Source organism: Myotis daubentonii, chromosome 13, assembly GCF_963259705.1.
Source record: "Myotis daubentonii chromosome 13, mMyoDau2.1, whole genome shotgun sequence".
Taxonomy (NCBI): domain Eukaryota; kingdom Metazoa; phylum Chordata; class Mammalia; order Chiroptera; family Vespertilionidae; genus Myotis; species Myotis daubentonii.
Genome location: NC_081852.1, coordinates 40,303,955 through 40,321,912, shown reverse-complemented (window position 1 = coordinate 40,321,912; position 17,958 = coordinate 40,303,955). Strand labels below are relative to the sequence as shown.

Sequence of the window (17,958 nt, the reverse complement as noted above, 5' to 3'; positions counted from 1 at the left end):
TAGAGCAAGATTTGATAAAGCATAGGTACTTCTCACTACTCTATAATGTTCTCCATTCTAATGCAAGCACTCTTTTCAATTTCTGCCAACCCAAATTCTGGCAGATCTGAGTATTTTCCTCTAATTCTTTATATCTAAAATCAAAGTGAATGTGCCACCAGAAAAGCTTCAGGGTGATTTGACATCAGACTCTCAGAAAACTCTAATATGTCAGTATTGCCCCTAAACAAGCAATGTACTCACCCTGATAAAAAAATAAAAATAAAAAAGAGGTAGTTGCCAATTCCTCACTCAAATTATACTTAGAGAAATCCCGTATAACATTCTTCTCAGATAAAATATTTGTAAATGAAAGGGAGAAATAGTTAATCTATCATGATAGATAATGTCTTCCTTTAATTTCCCTGAACTTCCTTGAATGCTAAGTTAGTGCATGCTTTTTCTTCCATAAGTAAAAGCAGAGAAAGAAAATCTATCAGTATCTATTGTCCTATCTGTGCCAGCAAGATTTACCTGATAATAACCAGTATTTCCCCCACACAGTTTTTATCCTAATTGACAATTTTTTCCCTTAACCCCTTGTCCTTTGAGCCTATAAACTGTACTCCTCCTAATTTTTAAAGAATACTTCACAATAATGAAATCTTAATATGTAGTAAAACTCCTAAAATATTTTACAGTTTAACCTCTGATGAAAAGGGAAAATTTCTTAAAGATCATATTAGTTTCAGATGTTTCCTCTACAACTAAATAATTGGGACTTTGTATGTCTGTTCATAAAGTCACTTCATTCTCCGGCCTGCTTTTATTCATATATAGTACATATGGTATATAGTATATTTGTACTATAAAAGCTCTGAAGTATCTTCTAGTTCCAAAAATCTAACTCCAAAATACGTTTAAACATAGTAAGAAAGCTTTAAACACAGAAAGTAATTTTTCCATAACCCTTTAATGACAAATAAAAAAACAAACACAAAGCATCTCTAAGCTTTGTTAAATGAATAGCACTGTTACAGAGTTAACTAGACAACTGAATAGTGAATTAACAAAAGTGATTAATATTTTCATCAAAGATAGAAGGAAAAAAATGACAATCTTTTCTGTTATAGCATTAGTACACAACATTCACCATTTAGAATGTTAGGAGTTGATAACAGATAAATTCATGAATTACTGTTTTCATAGATGACTAACTATAACCAGAATCTATTTGAGAGTATATAAACAAATTCAAGCCTACCCGTGTGTAAGTCTAGTTGTTCCCTATCCCTTAATTTCCTCATCTAAGTCTTCCCAAATACTCTAATTTCAAGGTCTTGAAACTTCTTGAATATGTTCCTTCCTCTTCATCATCACTGATTCTGATTATTTCAGGATCCTTTTCTTGACCCACTGCCTTCACTTTTTCAATGTGACTGACTATTGTTTTAATCCCCTCCAATCTATCATCCACATTGAGGCCAGAGTAAATTTTCTACAATAGAACGCTAATCATGTCATTCCTTAGTTAAAAAGTCTTCAATAGTTCCCCCAGGCTTATAAAACAAAACACTGCAAGCACCAGTTTTACATCTAATATTGTAGAATCCCATCCTCTCCTAAATCCAATGTTTCTAGCATGTACCAGGCACCATACTGAGCTCTTTATACACATATATTACCTTATTTAATTGTTACAACCACCCTCTGAATTATTTCCCTCATTTTACAGATGAGGAAACTGCAAGTTAAACAGATTAAGTCACATGCCCAAGACCCTACTATGGCTAGTGGGTATCAGCCTCAAGACTCAAACTAAGAGAGATCAACCAAAGGACTTGTATGCATGCATATAAGCATAACCAATGGACACAGACAGTAGCGGGGTGAGGGCATGTGCTGGGGGGTGGGAGCAGCCAGGGAGAGGTCAATGGGGTAAAAAGGAGACATATGTGATACTTGAAACAATAAAGAATTTAAATTTAAAATAATAATAATAATAAAGACTTAAACTAAGGTCTAACTCTGAAGATTATGTTCTTAACCACTGCATTATACTGTCTCTGTATCAGATCAGAACTTCAGACTGTTAAAGGAAAAACAAGATAGTCATAACCGACTGGTGGCTCTCACAGTTCAAACTCCACTATTGAAAACTACCACTGTAATAGCTTGTTATTCCTTTTCAGTTAAGACTCATTTGTGTCCACTATTTTCAAATGCCAGATTCTACTGTGTGATTCTGCATGTTGTGCTGTATAGAGAATATGTTACCTCTAGTGAGTTTTATGACTGAACATAAAAACTAATGTCTTTAAAATACATCTTTAGAGACTTTGGAATAAGCGGCTAGGTATGTGATGAAGCTTAAGGCAGTGGTTCTTCAACCTTCAAGTGCATCAGAATCACCCAGAGAACTTGGCACAACCCAGGGCCCCACCCTCAGGGTCTCTAATTCAGTATGTGTGAGGCTGCATTTCTAACAGTTTCCCATGTGACACTAATGCTACTGGTCTGGGGATCCCGCATTGAGAATCACTGGCTTGTAAGAAACACACAGCACAACAGATGCTATGCATTAGGCATTTGTCTTCCTTTCTTCTTCTTTCCTCTCCAACTCATATTATTCAAGAACAAAAATTAAGAAATTCTATAAAGCCCTGCCAGTTTTACTCAGTGGATAGAGCGTCGGCCTGCAGACTAAATGATCCCAGGTTTGATTCTGGTCAAGGGCACATGCCTGGGTTGCGGTCTCGATCCCCAGTAGGGGGCGTGCAGGAGGCAGCCGATCAATGATTCTCTCTCATCATTGATGTTTCTATCTCTCTCTCCCACTCCCTTCCTCTCTGAAATCAATAAAAATATATTTTAAATTAAGAAAAGAAATCCTTTAAAGAATCCCTACTTACAGGAAAAAGCAGTGTAAGACCTAAAACCAGATACCCCTTTACCCTGGCAGAATACACATTTCTTTTTTCCATTTATTTAGACATTGTTTAAATCCAAAACAATAATAATTACAATAAGAGGCAGAGGTGCGACAAATTATAATTTAAAAACTGTCATTGTTCTCACTGTTTCAACTTGAAAAATAAGTAATTCATATCTGAACTGCTTTTATGGCTTTTTCTAACTTGAAATTCAAAAGCATTTAACACTGAAGGGTATTTCCTGCTATTCAGTATACAAATTCAAAAGAATGGATTTCAGAGAGGGAGACATTATGAAAGCCAGCATCACCACGCTCTCCTCCAGAGAGTATTCACTGAAATATATCATATGTTCATTCCTTTTATGTCAGAAATTTTCACTGATATATCAGATTTATAACAACTTAATCCCATGTGTCACTAAAATATGGTAGCCTTTCCAATGAGATAATAATCCACTAAAGAGTCATGGCCTGGAAATCAAGTGTTAATGTTTCACATAAATAGCTATGATAAGGATACATTTCTTACTAGTTAGTAAACTTACCTCCGATGCAGTGACTCTGAAAACTTAAGGCTGGCATAAATAAATTCTTTAACTTGAATGTAAATATGAGGCACTGACTGAGACATGGGGAATTTCTTTGGGAAAGATTGCTGGAGAAAGAAAAAATTAATGTTGTTTTCAAAATTTTAGAAAAAGACATTTTAATCACCTAAAAATATAAAAATTAAATTGACTGCACATTTGAATTAATAGTAAATACCTGCACCTTAAAGTCTACTGTTATATTTTTACATTATTTTTGGTATTTTAAAGAAAACCAAAATATTTCTGAAGAAAATAATATAGCAATTTACCTGTTTCTCAAATCATATTATCAGACTTCTCTCAATCCCTCTCTGTTCTGATAAACATCCTGCAGAAGATGCCTAGCTGTCAGCTGTCTGCTTCTCTACATCCACAATAAAGTACAGAGTCAAGTTGGTCTTGAAGGTTATGGGCCAGCTTCCTGGCTCAGAGTCATCCAACAATTCTAGGACTCCCTTCACGCACCAATTCAAGAAGAAATCCATATCATTTCCTAACTCCTAGAATACCTTACAACAGCTTCCTAACTATTATACCATCAAACACTGGTATGCAGCCAATGGTTTACAAACTGCTTTATCAGCCAACATCCATTAGCAAATTCTTAGTTTCCAAAAGGTAAACCCTCTCCAAGATTTTTAACAAAAGCCACGTATCTATCTTCAAGAAGTCTAATCTACACTCTGTCTCTACATTCATTGCAATCTAGTTATATCAGTGAAAGTACCCTCACATGGTCACTAATGACCTTGTGAATGTTAAATCCAATGGACTTTTCCAGCTCTATGTTACTTGATTTATCTGAAGTATCTGACACAGTTGGCTCCCTCCCGCTTCTCAAATGATCTCTCCTTCCTTCGTATTCATTTCCTTGGTATCCACTTCCTCTTATTTCTCTATCTTCTCTCTCTTCCTCTAGCCATCCTTAATTATTGCTATGTCTTAGGGACTATCCTACATCTTCAACTTTTTCCATACATACCGTCCTTAGATGATCTTGTCTACTCTCATGACTTCAATCACCATGCAAGTGCCAATATCTCCCAAATCTATAAATTCAGGCCAAATCTTTTTCCTGAAGTCCTAATCCATATATCGAACCACCACTTGGACACTTCCATTTGGCTGCAACACTTAAAATATAACACCCGTGTTTGATGTTATTTGAGACATACTCATAGATCCAAAAATGTAATTATCGTCCACTCCTCCTAAATCTGCTCCTCTTGTGTTTCCGATCTTGGTCAATGTAACCACCATCCAAGGCAGAAACTTGGTTATCATACTTGACCCCTCTATCTTCATCATCTCTCATATGCAAACAATCACCAACTGCTATTGTTTCTACCCCCTAAACATCTCTTAAATTCCATGGCCATAACTCTCACTCAAGTCACCGATTTCTTATCAAGATCCCCTGCAATAACCCCTTAGCTGACCTCCCTGCCACCGGTGTAAGGCTTTTTCCAATCCATTCTCCACACATTAGCCAGAGAGATCTATTTGGAAGATATTTCAGCTTTAAGAATTTATTTTAATGACATTAAAGATAGAATATAAATGTGTCCTTATTTTAGCCAAAGGGTTCTAATCAAATTATCAAAAGACTGACTTTTGCACATATGTTCAGTCTTACTCTTTTCTCATTCATAATTTACACTGTAAATAACTTGTCATTTGAGAGTTTCACATCTTTCCTAATAATTTTAATTAAAAAATACTTAAATTAGGAAAATAATTTTAAAAAAAAAAATATATATATATATATATATACACACACACACATATACACACACACACAACCAAGAAATTATTACTAAATAATTTATGGGATTTCTTTATAAGCTGTCAAGTTTAAATTTTCCACATTGCCTTTATCTTAACAGTACAACTTCTTTTTAATGATAATATATGGACCAATAAATACAACTCCTAACAAATTTAATCCTACTATATATTTTGGAAGCACCCTACAAGCTAAGTCAAACATCCTTTTAACTATAAACCTATTTAGAATACTTTAGTGTAATTAGAAGGAACATTAGAGATTATTTAGTTTAACCTCCTCACTTCACAGATGAGCCACAAATGCCCCAATAGGGTAAGTCACTTGCCCATAATAAGCCACAGGCAGAGCTGGTATATGAACCCAGACCATTGAGATACTACAGCCTGAATAAACTTTATTACCAATAACCAAAACTAAACAAAACCAAGCCATGAGATGGAGAATATGTTGTTCATTGTAAAGGGATAACATTGTAAAGGAACAACTTTGATTGGGACTTTAAAAATATTGATTGAGCCTGGCTGGCATGGCTCAGTGGTTGAACGTTGAGCTATGAACCAAGAGGTCACGGTTCGATTTTGGTCAGGGCACATTCCCAGGTTGTGAGCTCAGTCCCCAGTGTGGGGGTGCAGGAAGCAGCCGACCAATGATTCTCTCTCATCATTGATGTTTCTCTCTCTCTCTCTCTCCCTCTCCTTTCCTCTCTGAAATCAATAAAAATGTTAAAAAATAATAATAAAATAAAAATACAATCTAAAAAAATGTATTGACTGAGAATAATTATTCTGGTCTTGTGTGTGCATTAGAATCTAGCTATTAGGCTTATGCAATGGCAGTGTTAGCTGTAATCTAAAGCTATGCATTTAATTATTTGGTCCTATATTTAGTGACTATTACACATAATATGCTTAATTTATATATATATGACATAAAATTTATAATCACCATTCACACATTTTACTCAGAATTCACTTCTGTTCATTGCAAAGGGATAAGAACATAGAAAATGACTAAATTATAAAGAGCTGAAAAAATAATAAAGAATGGTAAGGAGAAAAAAACAAGAATAAAGGAAATAAAAAGGTGACAATTATAGAAAATATGATACCCTTTTCCCATGGGTTCTGATTCTACCTAGAAATACTAGATAGGTACAAGTACGTGTGTTCGTGTGTATACACACACACGTGCAATCATAGGTAGTCCCAGAATACTCTATATGGTGGTGTATTTCCTTTCTGTATCCTGTCTTTTATTCACACATTTGATTTCAAAAGTACATATTACTACTTCAGGAAAGAAATCAACAGGTGGCTACTGCCTTCACTCTTACTTAACCAAGATAAATTTTTTTGTAGAAGTACATTTCTAGAAAAAAAGCCACAAAAGATCTTCAACAGTGACAGACATTTCAAATAAATACTCCTCTTTTTATCTAGGCTATACTTATTCCTATAATTTACTCAACATTTAGTATATCTAATTTGGAATCCACCCAACATTAACAACACCTGCCCAAAGAAACCACCTAACATTTGGGACAACTGTTGCTGGTATCCCCAGGAAAGTCCCTTAACTTCACCAAAACAGTAACAGTCATAGTGGTAACATAATCTTTAACAAAACATAATTAATTTTCTTAAATAACACAACAAAAAATTGCCTCAAAAAAAAGACATTCTCACTTACAGTGTCAGATTAATATTATGTAGCAATAAATACCCTGTTTATTTTCAAGAAAATTCTTGATTTAAAAACTAGCTTGTACCTTTTCAAGGTCTGGATCTTGAAAGGGAAATTTACTGATGACTATTTTATATTCTTCTTCATTAGTAATAGGGATGGGGCTATAATTATCTTCTTCAAAAATGTCCCTGTTAAGAAAGAAGAGGGAATTGAACTATCATTAGAGTCCTGAAGGACAATATATATTTTTTAAATTTACAACTATTACCAAAGCATTTTTAAAATTTATTTCAGAGAGAGGAAAGGAGGAGAGAGAGAGAGAAAAACATCAATGATGAGAGAGAATAATCAATAGGCTGCCTCCTGCACTACCTCTATTTCTAAAATACTAAATATAAAAAATTGTTGATACTTATACATGATTCATCAAGACTGTCATATCCTTGGGACAACACTGTTCCAACATCACTCCTAAGAAATGTTATTACAAAAAGCTTAAATGAGGATATTTTAGTGAGTGTTAATAGAAGTGCATCACCTTGTTCACTTAGATATTATAGAAAGAAAGACTTCTATGATAGTATTCATAAGGTCTGCCCTCTAGTTTTAAAAATTGATGGGGTAAATGCCAAGCTGGGGTAAATCGCTTAACATATTTTCTAATTTAATTTCATCAAATATTATTGCCACGTAACTTCTATCATATTACAGATGACATAGATCTAAGATTTCATGATTGACTTTTTTTTCCAAATGAAGGAAGAAAAGGAGGGAAGGAGAGAGGGAGGGAGAAAGGGCGGAAGGAAAGTTTTTAGAATTTAAAAAGAAGGGACATTTCTTTTTTTCATGGCAATAGAAAATTATATAGAAATTAAAATAATTTGTCTATGCCCTATAGGCAAGTGGTTAAAGCAAAAATAATTTTCCTTATTAGATGCTTTTAAGATTTTAATCTAATTATGTTGTTTATAAAAACGGCACTTCTCCCCCCCAAACAAAATTTAAAAGCATAAATTTCTAACACTAAATAAATACTTTTGAATACCTACAGCCTTTGACCCAATCATTTACTGGGAAAACAAACTACAGAGATTAAAACTAAAAGTAGTACATTTAAAAATTAATTACAAGTGGTGCAGCTACTGTGAAAAATAATGTGGCAATTCCTCAAAATATTAAACATATATTTATATATAATTCAGCAATTCCACTTCTGGGTATATACCCAAAAGAAGTGAAAACCGGGATTCAAAGAGATATTTGTACACCAATGTTCACAGCATCATTATCCACAATACCAAAAGGTGGAAACAATTGAAATATCCATAGATGGATCAATTATAAATAAAATGTGGTATATACATACAATAGAATATTATTCAACCTTTTAAAAAATGAAATTTTGAAAGTCACTGCAACATGGATGAAGCTTAAAGACATTATTCCAAGTTAAATAATCCAGACACAAAAAAGTACAAATATGTATTTAAATATGTATCCCACATTTATGAAGTACTGAGAGCATAGAGACAAAGTAAAATGGTGATCACCAGGGGCTAGAAGAAGGGTATGGGAGTTCTTGTTTAATTGGTATAGAGTTTAAGTTTGGGAAGATAAAAAACTTCTGGAGAAAGATAGTGGTGATGGTTACAATGTAAATGTACTTTATGCCACTAAACTGTACATTTCTAAAAGGTTAAAATGGTAAATTTTTTGTTATATATATTTTACTACAATGAAAAATTATTATAAGCATTTTTATTGCTAAATACAAAATCAGTTACTTTAGCATTTGACAAACTTTTTCACCACATTAAGGCACCGTGGCTCAGACTAACCTGAAAACTGTAGCCCATTTCTTAAGCAGTGTTTCATTGTATTGATCTCTTATTTCAAATAAAAGGTCAAAAAGTCGGTTCACTGGAAAACCATAGCCCTAAAACACACACATAAAAAACAGATAAACATTCATTTTTTAAATGTTCATTTTTCAATGAAACTATTCATTTTTAAAATGTTGGAAATGCTGGAGAATTGTTTGAAAGTAACCATTTACTATATCACATTATATGCCATTCCAACAGTATGAAAAAAAAAGATATTCTTTTGACTTTCTATTATGTTGCATTAAGTAAGAGTCTAGAAAGAGTTTTATGAAGCTGGAATAATCTTGCCATTTCTTCCCTCTCTCTTTACTCTGGATTTCTTGGTTAGCCTTAAAAAGTATCAGAAGTCAGACTGGTGAAAAAGTTCAAGATTGATTATCTAAATAACTGTCTTGAGAAGGGGTCCCTAAATAGGATACAAGAAAAGGGAATATGCTGTCTAAAACACGCTAGCTTCCTTTTGCACCTTCAATGTTAGAGTGACTTTGTTGTACAGGGAAATTTTACATCTTTTCCTCAAACATACTTTCTTTCCAAAACTTTATTTCTTTCCAACTCCAAATTCACTGAAATCTTACCCATATCAGGACCAAACATTTTCACTCATCTCACAGGTCTGTCAAGGTTTACCTCTTCATCTTAGTTCTTGATCCTATCTCATCCTGTTAGAACCACTCCACGGATTATCTATTCACTCTACTGTGCTCCTTTCTTTGGCTAAATAAATATGCTAAATCACCTCTCATCTTTAAGTCAAGAACAAAAGAAAAAAGCCCTCCATCAATTTTCTGTGCCCAGCCAGCTGCCTCCGTTACTCCTTTCATAGCCAAACCCTACAATAATCTAATTCCCATTCTCATTTCTGTATTAAAACTGCTCTCAACAATGACACAGATTACCTCCCAAATATGAAATTAAATGATATCACTCTACCTTACCCCTTTTTCTTGAAACGCTGCTTTGAATTCTACAATAATCTCTCTCTCTTTGTTTTCTTAGCTATAAATAATGTAACCAGTTTCCTTTTTCTCCTATCTCCATCCCTCAATCTTTTCTTCTAACTTTCTAGGGCATCTCAAGTCTACTGACTTCAAACACTAGTTTATTATTCTAAATCTGTATCTCTGGCTATACCTTTGTAAATTCTAATTATTTAATTCTAACACCTATTAGACATCTCCAGTCAGTCTGCCAGAAAGTACACTCAAGTTAATGTATCTCCTCTCATTCCAACTAAACCAAGTGTTTTTCTTATTTCCTATCTCTATTAATAATTCTATCATCAGTCCAGTTTATCAGGAAAAAAAAAAACTTGAAAAGAAACATCTAATCAGTTACCAAATTCTTTTGATTTCACCTCCTTTACAAATCTCTTTCAAATCTACCATTCTTCTCCATCATTTACTATCTTTCTTCCAGAAATATTCCCAGTGCCACTGCTTTATTTCATTTTTTTAACACCTCTTGCCTAGACCATTGTAAGAGCTTCCTAAACTGAAATTCCAACCATGTGTCTCAACTCAATCTATTGCCCAAACTCTCAAAGTTATCATTTAAAAGTATAAATCTGATCATGCCATTCCCCTGGTTAAAAACTATAGAAGGCTTACTAAAGTCCCACAAGATGTGCCACAGTCTGGGTCAAACTACATTATCAGTTTCAGGACCACTATTTTGCCCTTCTTTGCTCATACCCATATGCTATATATAGTTTCTGACACCATCAAGCTGTTCAACCCACCTCATGCTTACCACATCATACCTCTATCTATAGCTTACATGTGCTATTTTCTCTGCCACTAATGCTCCTTCCTTCAAATCTACTTGAACTCATCCTTCAAAATCCAGCCCACATATCAACAATCTGTATATAGCCTTTCCCAATTCATGAAATTAGTTAGTTATTCCATCTTCTGTGAGCCCAAAGCTCTGTAATTATTGCTATAATAATATATTATACTTCTTTTTTTACAACTAAATTTTTTGAATCCAGGGATTTTTATATCCATACCATATTACTAATTTTTATGTCTCTATCATTATATGCACCATCTAGCTGCCAGCATTTAGTGAGTGCTCAAAATGTTAGTGAATAAATCAGTAAATGTTTACTTTTGATCTGCTTAATAGGCAGAACTATTAATATGCTGGTATTACATTTTTACTTTATTGTTTAGTCAGCTTTGTTTTAAGTGATAAAATAATGACATTAAGAATAATGACATTTAAAAATTGCATAATAAACCAAATAATATGCAATATCCTTTAATCAGTTTTTATGAAAATACCTTCCCCAATTCTTCAACTAATGGGTATAACTTGAAAAGCCAGTGTTTACTAATTCAGTAAAAGACCCACCTAATGCTCAGCTTGTCAATTTTCAATTAAATGAAAATACTGCAGAATTTCTGAATAAGTAAGGACTAGTATGTCTTCCTCAATCTTATTTCAAAGCTGTAAGATTAGAAAGGTATACTTAGGAGGGTTTATACACCCATCACTGTGACTTTTTAGTGCCTCTATTACCTGAATGTTTTCTATTACTCTTCTTTGATTATCTGAAGAGTTCCTTGGAACCACATCAAATACTCTCTAGATTCAACTGTACTCAAAATGCCAGTCTAAGATCAGTTTGTTATGGTTTACAAAGAGATAAGGAGCTTGCACCAGCACATAAATCAATTGGGGAATCCAATGAGCTATCACCTCATGTCTGTTAGAATAGCCATTCTAAAAACCATAAGATATAAAAAATGCTGGAGTGGATGTGAAGAAAAGGGAACCTTGTACACAGTTGAAGGAATTGTAATTTGGTACAGCCACTATGGAAAACAGTATGAAGGTTCCTAAAAAAACCCACTAAAAATAGAACTACCATATGATCCAGCAATTCCGCTGCCAGGAAATGAAAACACTCATTTGAAAAGATACCTGCACCCCTATGTTCATAGCAGCAGCATTTACAATAGCCAAAAAAATGGAAACAACCTAAATTTCCATTGATGAATGAATGGATTATGAAGTTTCGGTGTACATATATACAATGGAATATTATTCATCCATAAAATAATGTGGAAATCCTACCATTCGCAACAAGATGGATAGACCTGAAAGTATTATGCTAAGTGAAATAAGACAGACAGACAAAGACAAATACTGTATGATCTAACTTATATGTGGAATCTAAAAAAAACACACACCACAAAAATAAAACTCATAGAGAAAGAGATCAGACTTGTGGTTACCAGAAATAGAGGGTAGGATGAGGAGAAACTAGAGGAAGGTAGTCAAAAGGTACAAACTTCCAGTTATAAGTACAACATGATGACTATAGCTAACACTGCTGTATGATATACAGAAAAGTTAAGAGAGTAAATCCTAGGAGTTCTCATCGCAAAAAGAAATATTTTTCCTTTTTTCTTTTTATTTCCTTTTTATTGTTTCTACATGAGAAGATGATGTTAGCTGGACCAACTGTTGTAATCATTTCACAATAGACATGTAAATACTATCATCGTGGCTATATTCCTTAAAAGTATGTAGTGATGTGTGTCAATAATTTCTCAATAAAACTGGAAAAAATATAAATCAATGCTGCTACTACCTACATCAAGAAAGTCCTGCTACAAAAAAAATGCCAATTGAGCTAAACTTTGTAATTAGTGATGTGGTTGTATTTATATTCTGACAAAAAGTTCCTTTTTATTATGGATCCATAACAGTTTGCAGTCTAGTAACGGTTTGCAGGGTGTGATCCCCAGACTAGACTTCGAATTGCAGAGCTTTAAGCATTAGGATAGCAAAACTCCCTGAAGTTACTTAGAGATAGGCCTAAAAAATTAAGGCAGTCTCCAATAAAACTACACAAAAGTTTTTTGTGTTTTTCCTCCTAGAGAGATCAGTATTACATACACATTTGTCACAAAATTTATGAAAACAAAAACCCCCACATTATTTTGGCCTTATAGTTTATAGCCATCTACACTAATAAAAGAGAAAAATGGTAATTGGCGTACGATGATACCCTTTTCATTGGCTAATCAGGGCTATATGCAAATTAACTGTCAACTAAGATTGGCAGTTAACTGCCAACAAGATGGCGGCTAATTTGCATATGTAGGCCCAATGCAGGGAGGCAAAAGGGAAAGCAGGAAGAAGCCCCCTGCCACTGACAGTGATTGGAAACCCAGGGGGGAGCTAAGAGCTGGGGGGCAGGGGAAAGGCGGCCCTGGGGCCGCCTTTGCCCTGCCCCCCAGCCATGATCGGAGAATCAGGTGCCTTTGCCGCCCTGGCCAGTGATAGCAGGAAGTAGGGGTGGAGCCAGCGATGGGAGCTGGGCACGGTCGAAGCTGGCAGTCCCGGGAGCTAGGGGTCCCTTGCCTGGGCCTAAAGCGAAGCCCATGATCACGGGGCCGCTGCAGCTGCGGGTCCCCACTGCCCGGGCCGGACGCCTAGGCCAGAGGCGTCAGGCCTGGTCAAGGGGCCGATCCGGTGATTGGTGATTGGAGGGTGATGAGGGTCAACTCCTCTGGCCAAGGCATCAGGCCTGGGCGGTGGCCAGAGCCAGTGATCAGGGGGAGATGGGGGTCCCCTGTCCAAGCCTGACACCTCTGGCGGAGGCATCAGGCCTGGGCAAGGGGCAGAGCCAGCAATCGGAGGGGTCTGGGGGTCCCCTGCCCAGGCCTGACGCCTGGGCCAGAGGCATCAGGCCTGGGCTGGGGGCAGAACCAGTGATGGGGGGAAATGAGGGCCCCCTGCCCAGGCCTGACGCCTCTGGCCCAGGCGTCAGGCTGGGCAAGGGGCTGATCCTGCGATTGGAAGGTGATGGGGGTCAACGCCTGAGGGCTCCCAGTATGTGAGAGGGGGCAGTCTGGGCTGAGGGACACTCCCCCCACACACACACCCAGTGCACGAATTTCGTGCACCGGGCCCCTAGTATTTTATAAAGCTCTAAACCTAATAGATGTTATAAGGGGGAAAAAGATTCAAGGGTCAAATATATTGGGAAAATGCTATATAATCACTTTCCTTTTGGAAATGCGTGGTATAAATTTGCTGAGAAAAGCTTTCATGTAAAAGTCTGTTTTATTTTACTTAGAATTTCCAAAACATTTTTGATCAAAGAAATTTTATGTAGGTAACATCTATTATCACACTTTGGAAAATGCTAGTCTATATTTCATAAAACATTATTTCAACCACAAAAAAATCCCATAAGTTTAAGCCTGAAAACAATATGCAATCGATTTTTTATGGTCAGTGACAAAGGAGGAGGGATGAGCTTAAAACCTTGATACTGAAAAATCACAAAGACACTGATTTTTCAGATAATTCAGTTTTAATCTTAGTTTTAAAAAAAAGACTCAAAGAAGTAAAGTGATTTGCTCACAGTCATAGCACATCTGAAATTAGGAAGGAAATGAGTGAATACAACTGTCAAACTATGCGTTTTCATAATTATCACATTTAAAACTCAAAACAATTCTGAAAAGTAGTAATAAATCTATTTTCACAAATGATATAAAGTTTAGAAAACTTGTACTAGTAAATATACAATTATTCAATATCAGAGACGGAAAATTAACTCAGTGTCTGTGTGACTTCCAGGGCCCATGATCACTGTCCTAAGGCAGAACATGTATCTCCTAATTTCTAGTACAGAGTTCTTTTTATTGCACCATGTTTTTTGTTTGTTTGTTTAGAAATAAAGTTGCTAGGTTGTTTTATTTTTTAAAGATTTTTAAAAGTGATTTTGAGAGAGAGAGAGAAACATCGCTGTGAGAGCAAAACATTGATGGGCTGCCTCCAGTATGCTCCCTACTGGGGATCAAGCCTGCAAACCAGGCATTTGTCCTGACCAGGAATCGAACAGGCAACTTTTAGGTGCATGGGATGGCGCCCAAACAACTACAAAAATACTTTTTCTATTCTAACTGAATGACCAATATTTAAAAAGATGGTAATATTCCATGAGCTCTGTCCAAAGTTCATAATAAGGCAGGAAGCTGTATGAAAAATCCTGAGTAAATGCTAATATATAAGTTAAACATTTGGTTACTACTATTTTACTACCATTAATCCACAATAAATTAAATGAGCATAGCCTATTATTTTGTAAATCTTTAATTGCTTAAAATAGTCATTAATTGAATGTTAGAGTATTACCCACCTGCAAAGTATCTGCAAATATTACAATGAGATTCTTCAGCTCCAGAACAAGATCAGGATCAGCGCAATAAGACTGGGGGGGGGGGGGGGGGGTTGATATAGGAGTGGAAACAAACAAATAGAAAAACCCAGCGTCATTAGGTTAAAAACTAAGAATTAAAACCTGAATTTTTTCCCTTAATCTGCCAGACTTACAATAATTTTGAATCTTGGTTATTAGTTAGATCCACAGCTGGCTTTCTCTAATTAGTAAAATTTCTTAGGGAAAGATCATTAAAATAATGTATCTACATATCTGTATTAAAAGATTTTCCTAAAATGTGCACATAGTAAACTTTGGTTAAAGCAATGACATTCATATTTCTATTAGTTATTTTCAAATGAAAAAATGGGTTTTAAATATATATATATTTATATATGTATATAAATATATAACTCATATTTTTAGTTCTCAAATATTTACCTTATAAGAGACACAAATACATTACTTTTTTCCAACATAAGAATTATAACTTAAGTATTTTATTAATAATGTACCAAAAGAAAATAATTAATTTCAAAGGAATAGTGAAATTCACTGTCCTCTTAAGAGTATTTAATAAAAATTTGAGTGTGATATATTATATTGCATTCAACATATTATGACCTTGAATTGATGTCATGGAATTAATAGGAAGTATACTATAATTTTACATATTCAGAGCTGGTCTGAATATAAACCATAAAACATATTGTTTTTTATTAATATGTTAGGAAAATTAGTTCACTGGACAAATAGTGTATTAAGAATCTGTATTACAGATAAATAAAATGCAGTGTATTTATAATATAAATATCACATAAGCTAATAATCCTCTTTTAAAATGTTTTCAATATTCTCAATAAAATTATAAATAAGGTTATAAAATTTTAAGTATGAAGAGATTTTACTGAAGGTAAACTACAGAAATTGTCTTAAGAAAAAGACTACACTGAACAATCATTAATTTTAGTAGTCTTTATAATACTAACATATTTATTATTTCCACAAGAAGCATATTATATAAATTCTTAATCATTTTACTTTTATTCATTAAAAATATCTCATTACATAAAGTTTCTTTATTCAAATGAGTTCAAAATTTGACATTGCATATTTTAAAGAAATGTATAATTGCATTACTGCAAACAAATCATGAACATTGAAGAACAAGTTCTATTGTGTTTTGGGTTGTTGTTGTTTTAGTTTTAATGGTGGAATTTATTTTGGAAGCAAAGAATTTGGAATGATAATTAAAAACCCTTTATTCATGGTGTTTTTCAGTGATCTAATGAAGAGGTCAGTTGAAATTAATGAGACCAGCTTAATTCTTCGTTTTCTATAATATTGGACTAAAAATGTCTTGGGAAGCCCCAGTCAGTTGCAAAATCACAGCCCAATATTACCAAATGAAAGACTGACAGTACTATTTCCAAATCTGAGCAATAACTAAATATATACAGAATGATGGAAGTACAGTTTTCTTCTGACAATATCTGTCTCAGAAGTTCTCAAAGTAAATTAAAAATTTAGTAACATAAATTGTCTGACTTACTGAATGAGCTCTAAGGACAGCAATTATCTTTGAGAGGGCCATGTTCCAAAGTTCATCAGTGTATGCCCTGGTTACTAATCCTTGGGTCACATGCAAAATATGATCTTCAACCACAAAGAACCTAAAAACAGTAATTACCGATATAACGTGTTAAAAAAATTCAAACCCAAATACAAAATTATTAGTTCTGACATTTAACATAATATAAAAATAATATTTATTTCCATATTAGATACATACCCTACAATTTGAGTGAAATATCTTCTATAGCCATCAACTGTTTCATGCTTTAAATGAAAAATAAAAATCAATTTAAACCAATACATACCAGAACAAAAAAGTCACTACATTTATTAACAAATATTTATTGAGAGCCTACTATATGCTGCATACATTTTAAAGCACCAGGGGACACACTGATAAATAACAAAAAGTCCTTATCCTCATGAAACTTGCATTAAAAATAAGACAGACAATAAACAAGTTAAAAAGTAAATATGACTTCAGAACTGCCCACCCTCTCAGCATTTAATTCAAGCCACCATCATCTCTCACTTGGGATATTACATCATTCTCCTACTAGTCTCCCTAGTTTTCAGGCTTGATCCTTAGACTATTCTCCAGATACCTGCAAAAATTATACTTCCGAATAGTAATGAGATCACATATCTTCTGCTAAAAACCTTCCAATGACTTTTCATCTGATTCACAATAAATGTCAAACTCTTTACAAATGGTCTACAATTGCATATTGTTTATAATTATTTATAGTTTTGCATATAGATAATGATCTTGTGGTCAGAAGACATACTCTTTGTTGAGATGTATTTAATGGCTCAGAATATGATCTATCTTGGTGAACATTCCAAGTCTAATTGAAAACCATGCGTAGTCTGCTGTTTTGGGTAAAGTATTCAGTCAACATCAATTAATCAAGTCAGCTGATAATGTTTTTCAGGTTTTCTATTTTCTCTATCTTTGGTATTCTGAAGTTTCACTGTAAGGTCTTTAAGAGTAAATCCTTTTTATTTAACCTACTTGGTATTCCTTAGGCTTGACCTATAGGTTTCTATTTTTCATCTGTCCTGGCAAATTCTCAGCCATTATATCCTCAAATACTCCTCTGTCCCATTTGTTTTATCTTCTCTTTCTGAAACTCCAACTAGAAATATGTTAGACCTTCTCCCTGTATACCCTTGCTCTTATCTATTTTTATCATTTTGTCTCTGTGATTCTTTCTAGATAATTTCTTCAGATCAACTGAAGAGAATTCATCAACTGTCAAACCTATCATAAAATTTTAAATTTTGGTTAATATATCTTTAATATCTAGGTATTCTACCTGATTTTC

General features: G+C 34.3%; 1 protein-coding gene across 3 annotated transcripts in view; it reads right to left on the bottom strand.

Annotated features, from left to right (window-relative positions):
• Positions 1-17,958, bottom strand: part of EXOC6 (exocyst complex component 6) — a 151,250-nt gene that overhangs the window by 74,428 nt on the left and 58,864 nt on the right. For all 3 annotated transcript variants that reach the window (XM_059662857.1, XM_059662858.1, XM_059662859.1), the window contains 6 exons: positions 16,848-16,894; positions 16,608-16,728; positions 15,035-15,106; positions 8,818-8,915; positions 7,062-7,167; positions 3,460-3,569 (listed from right to left, as the gene is read on the bottom strand). In XM_059662857.1, coding sequence (XP_059518840.1) covers positions 3,460-3,569; positions 7,062-7,167; positions 8,818-8,915; positions 15,035-15,106; positions 16,608-16,728; positions 16,848-16,894 — 554 coding nt within the window. The remainder of the gene's footprint in view (positions 1-3,459; positions 3,570-7,061; positions 7,168-8,817; positions 8,916-15,034; positions 15,107-16,607; positions 16,729-16,847; positions 16,895-17,958) is intronic.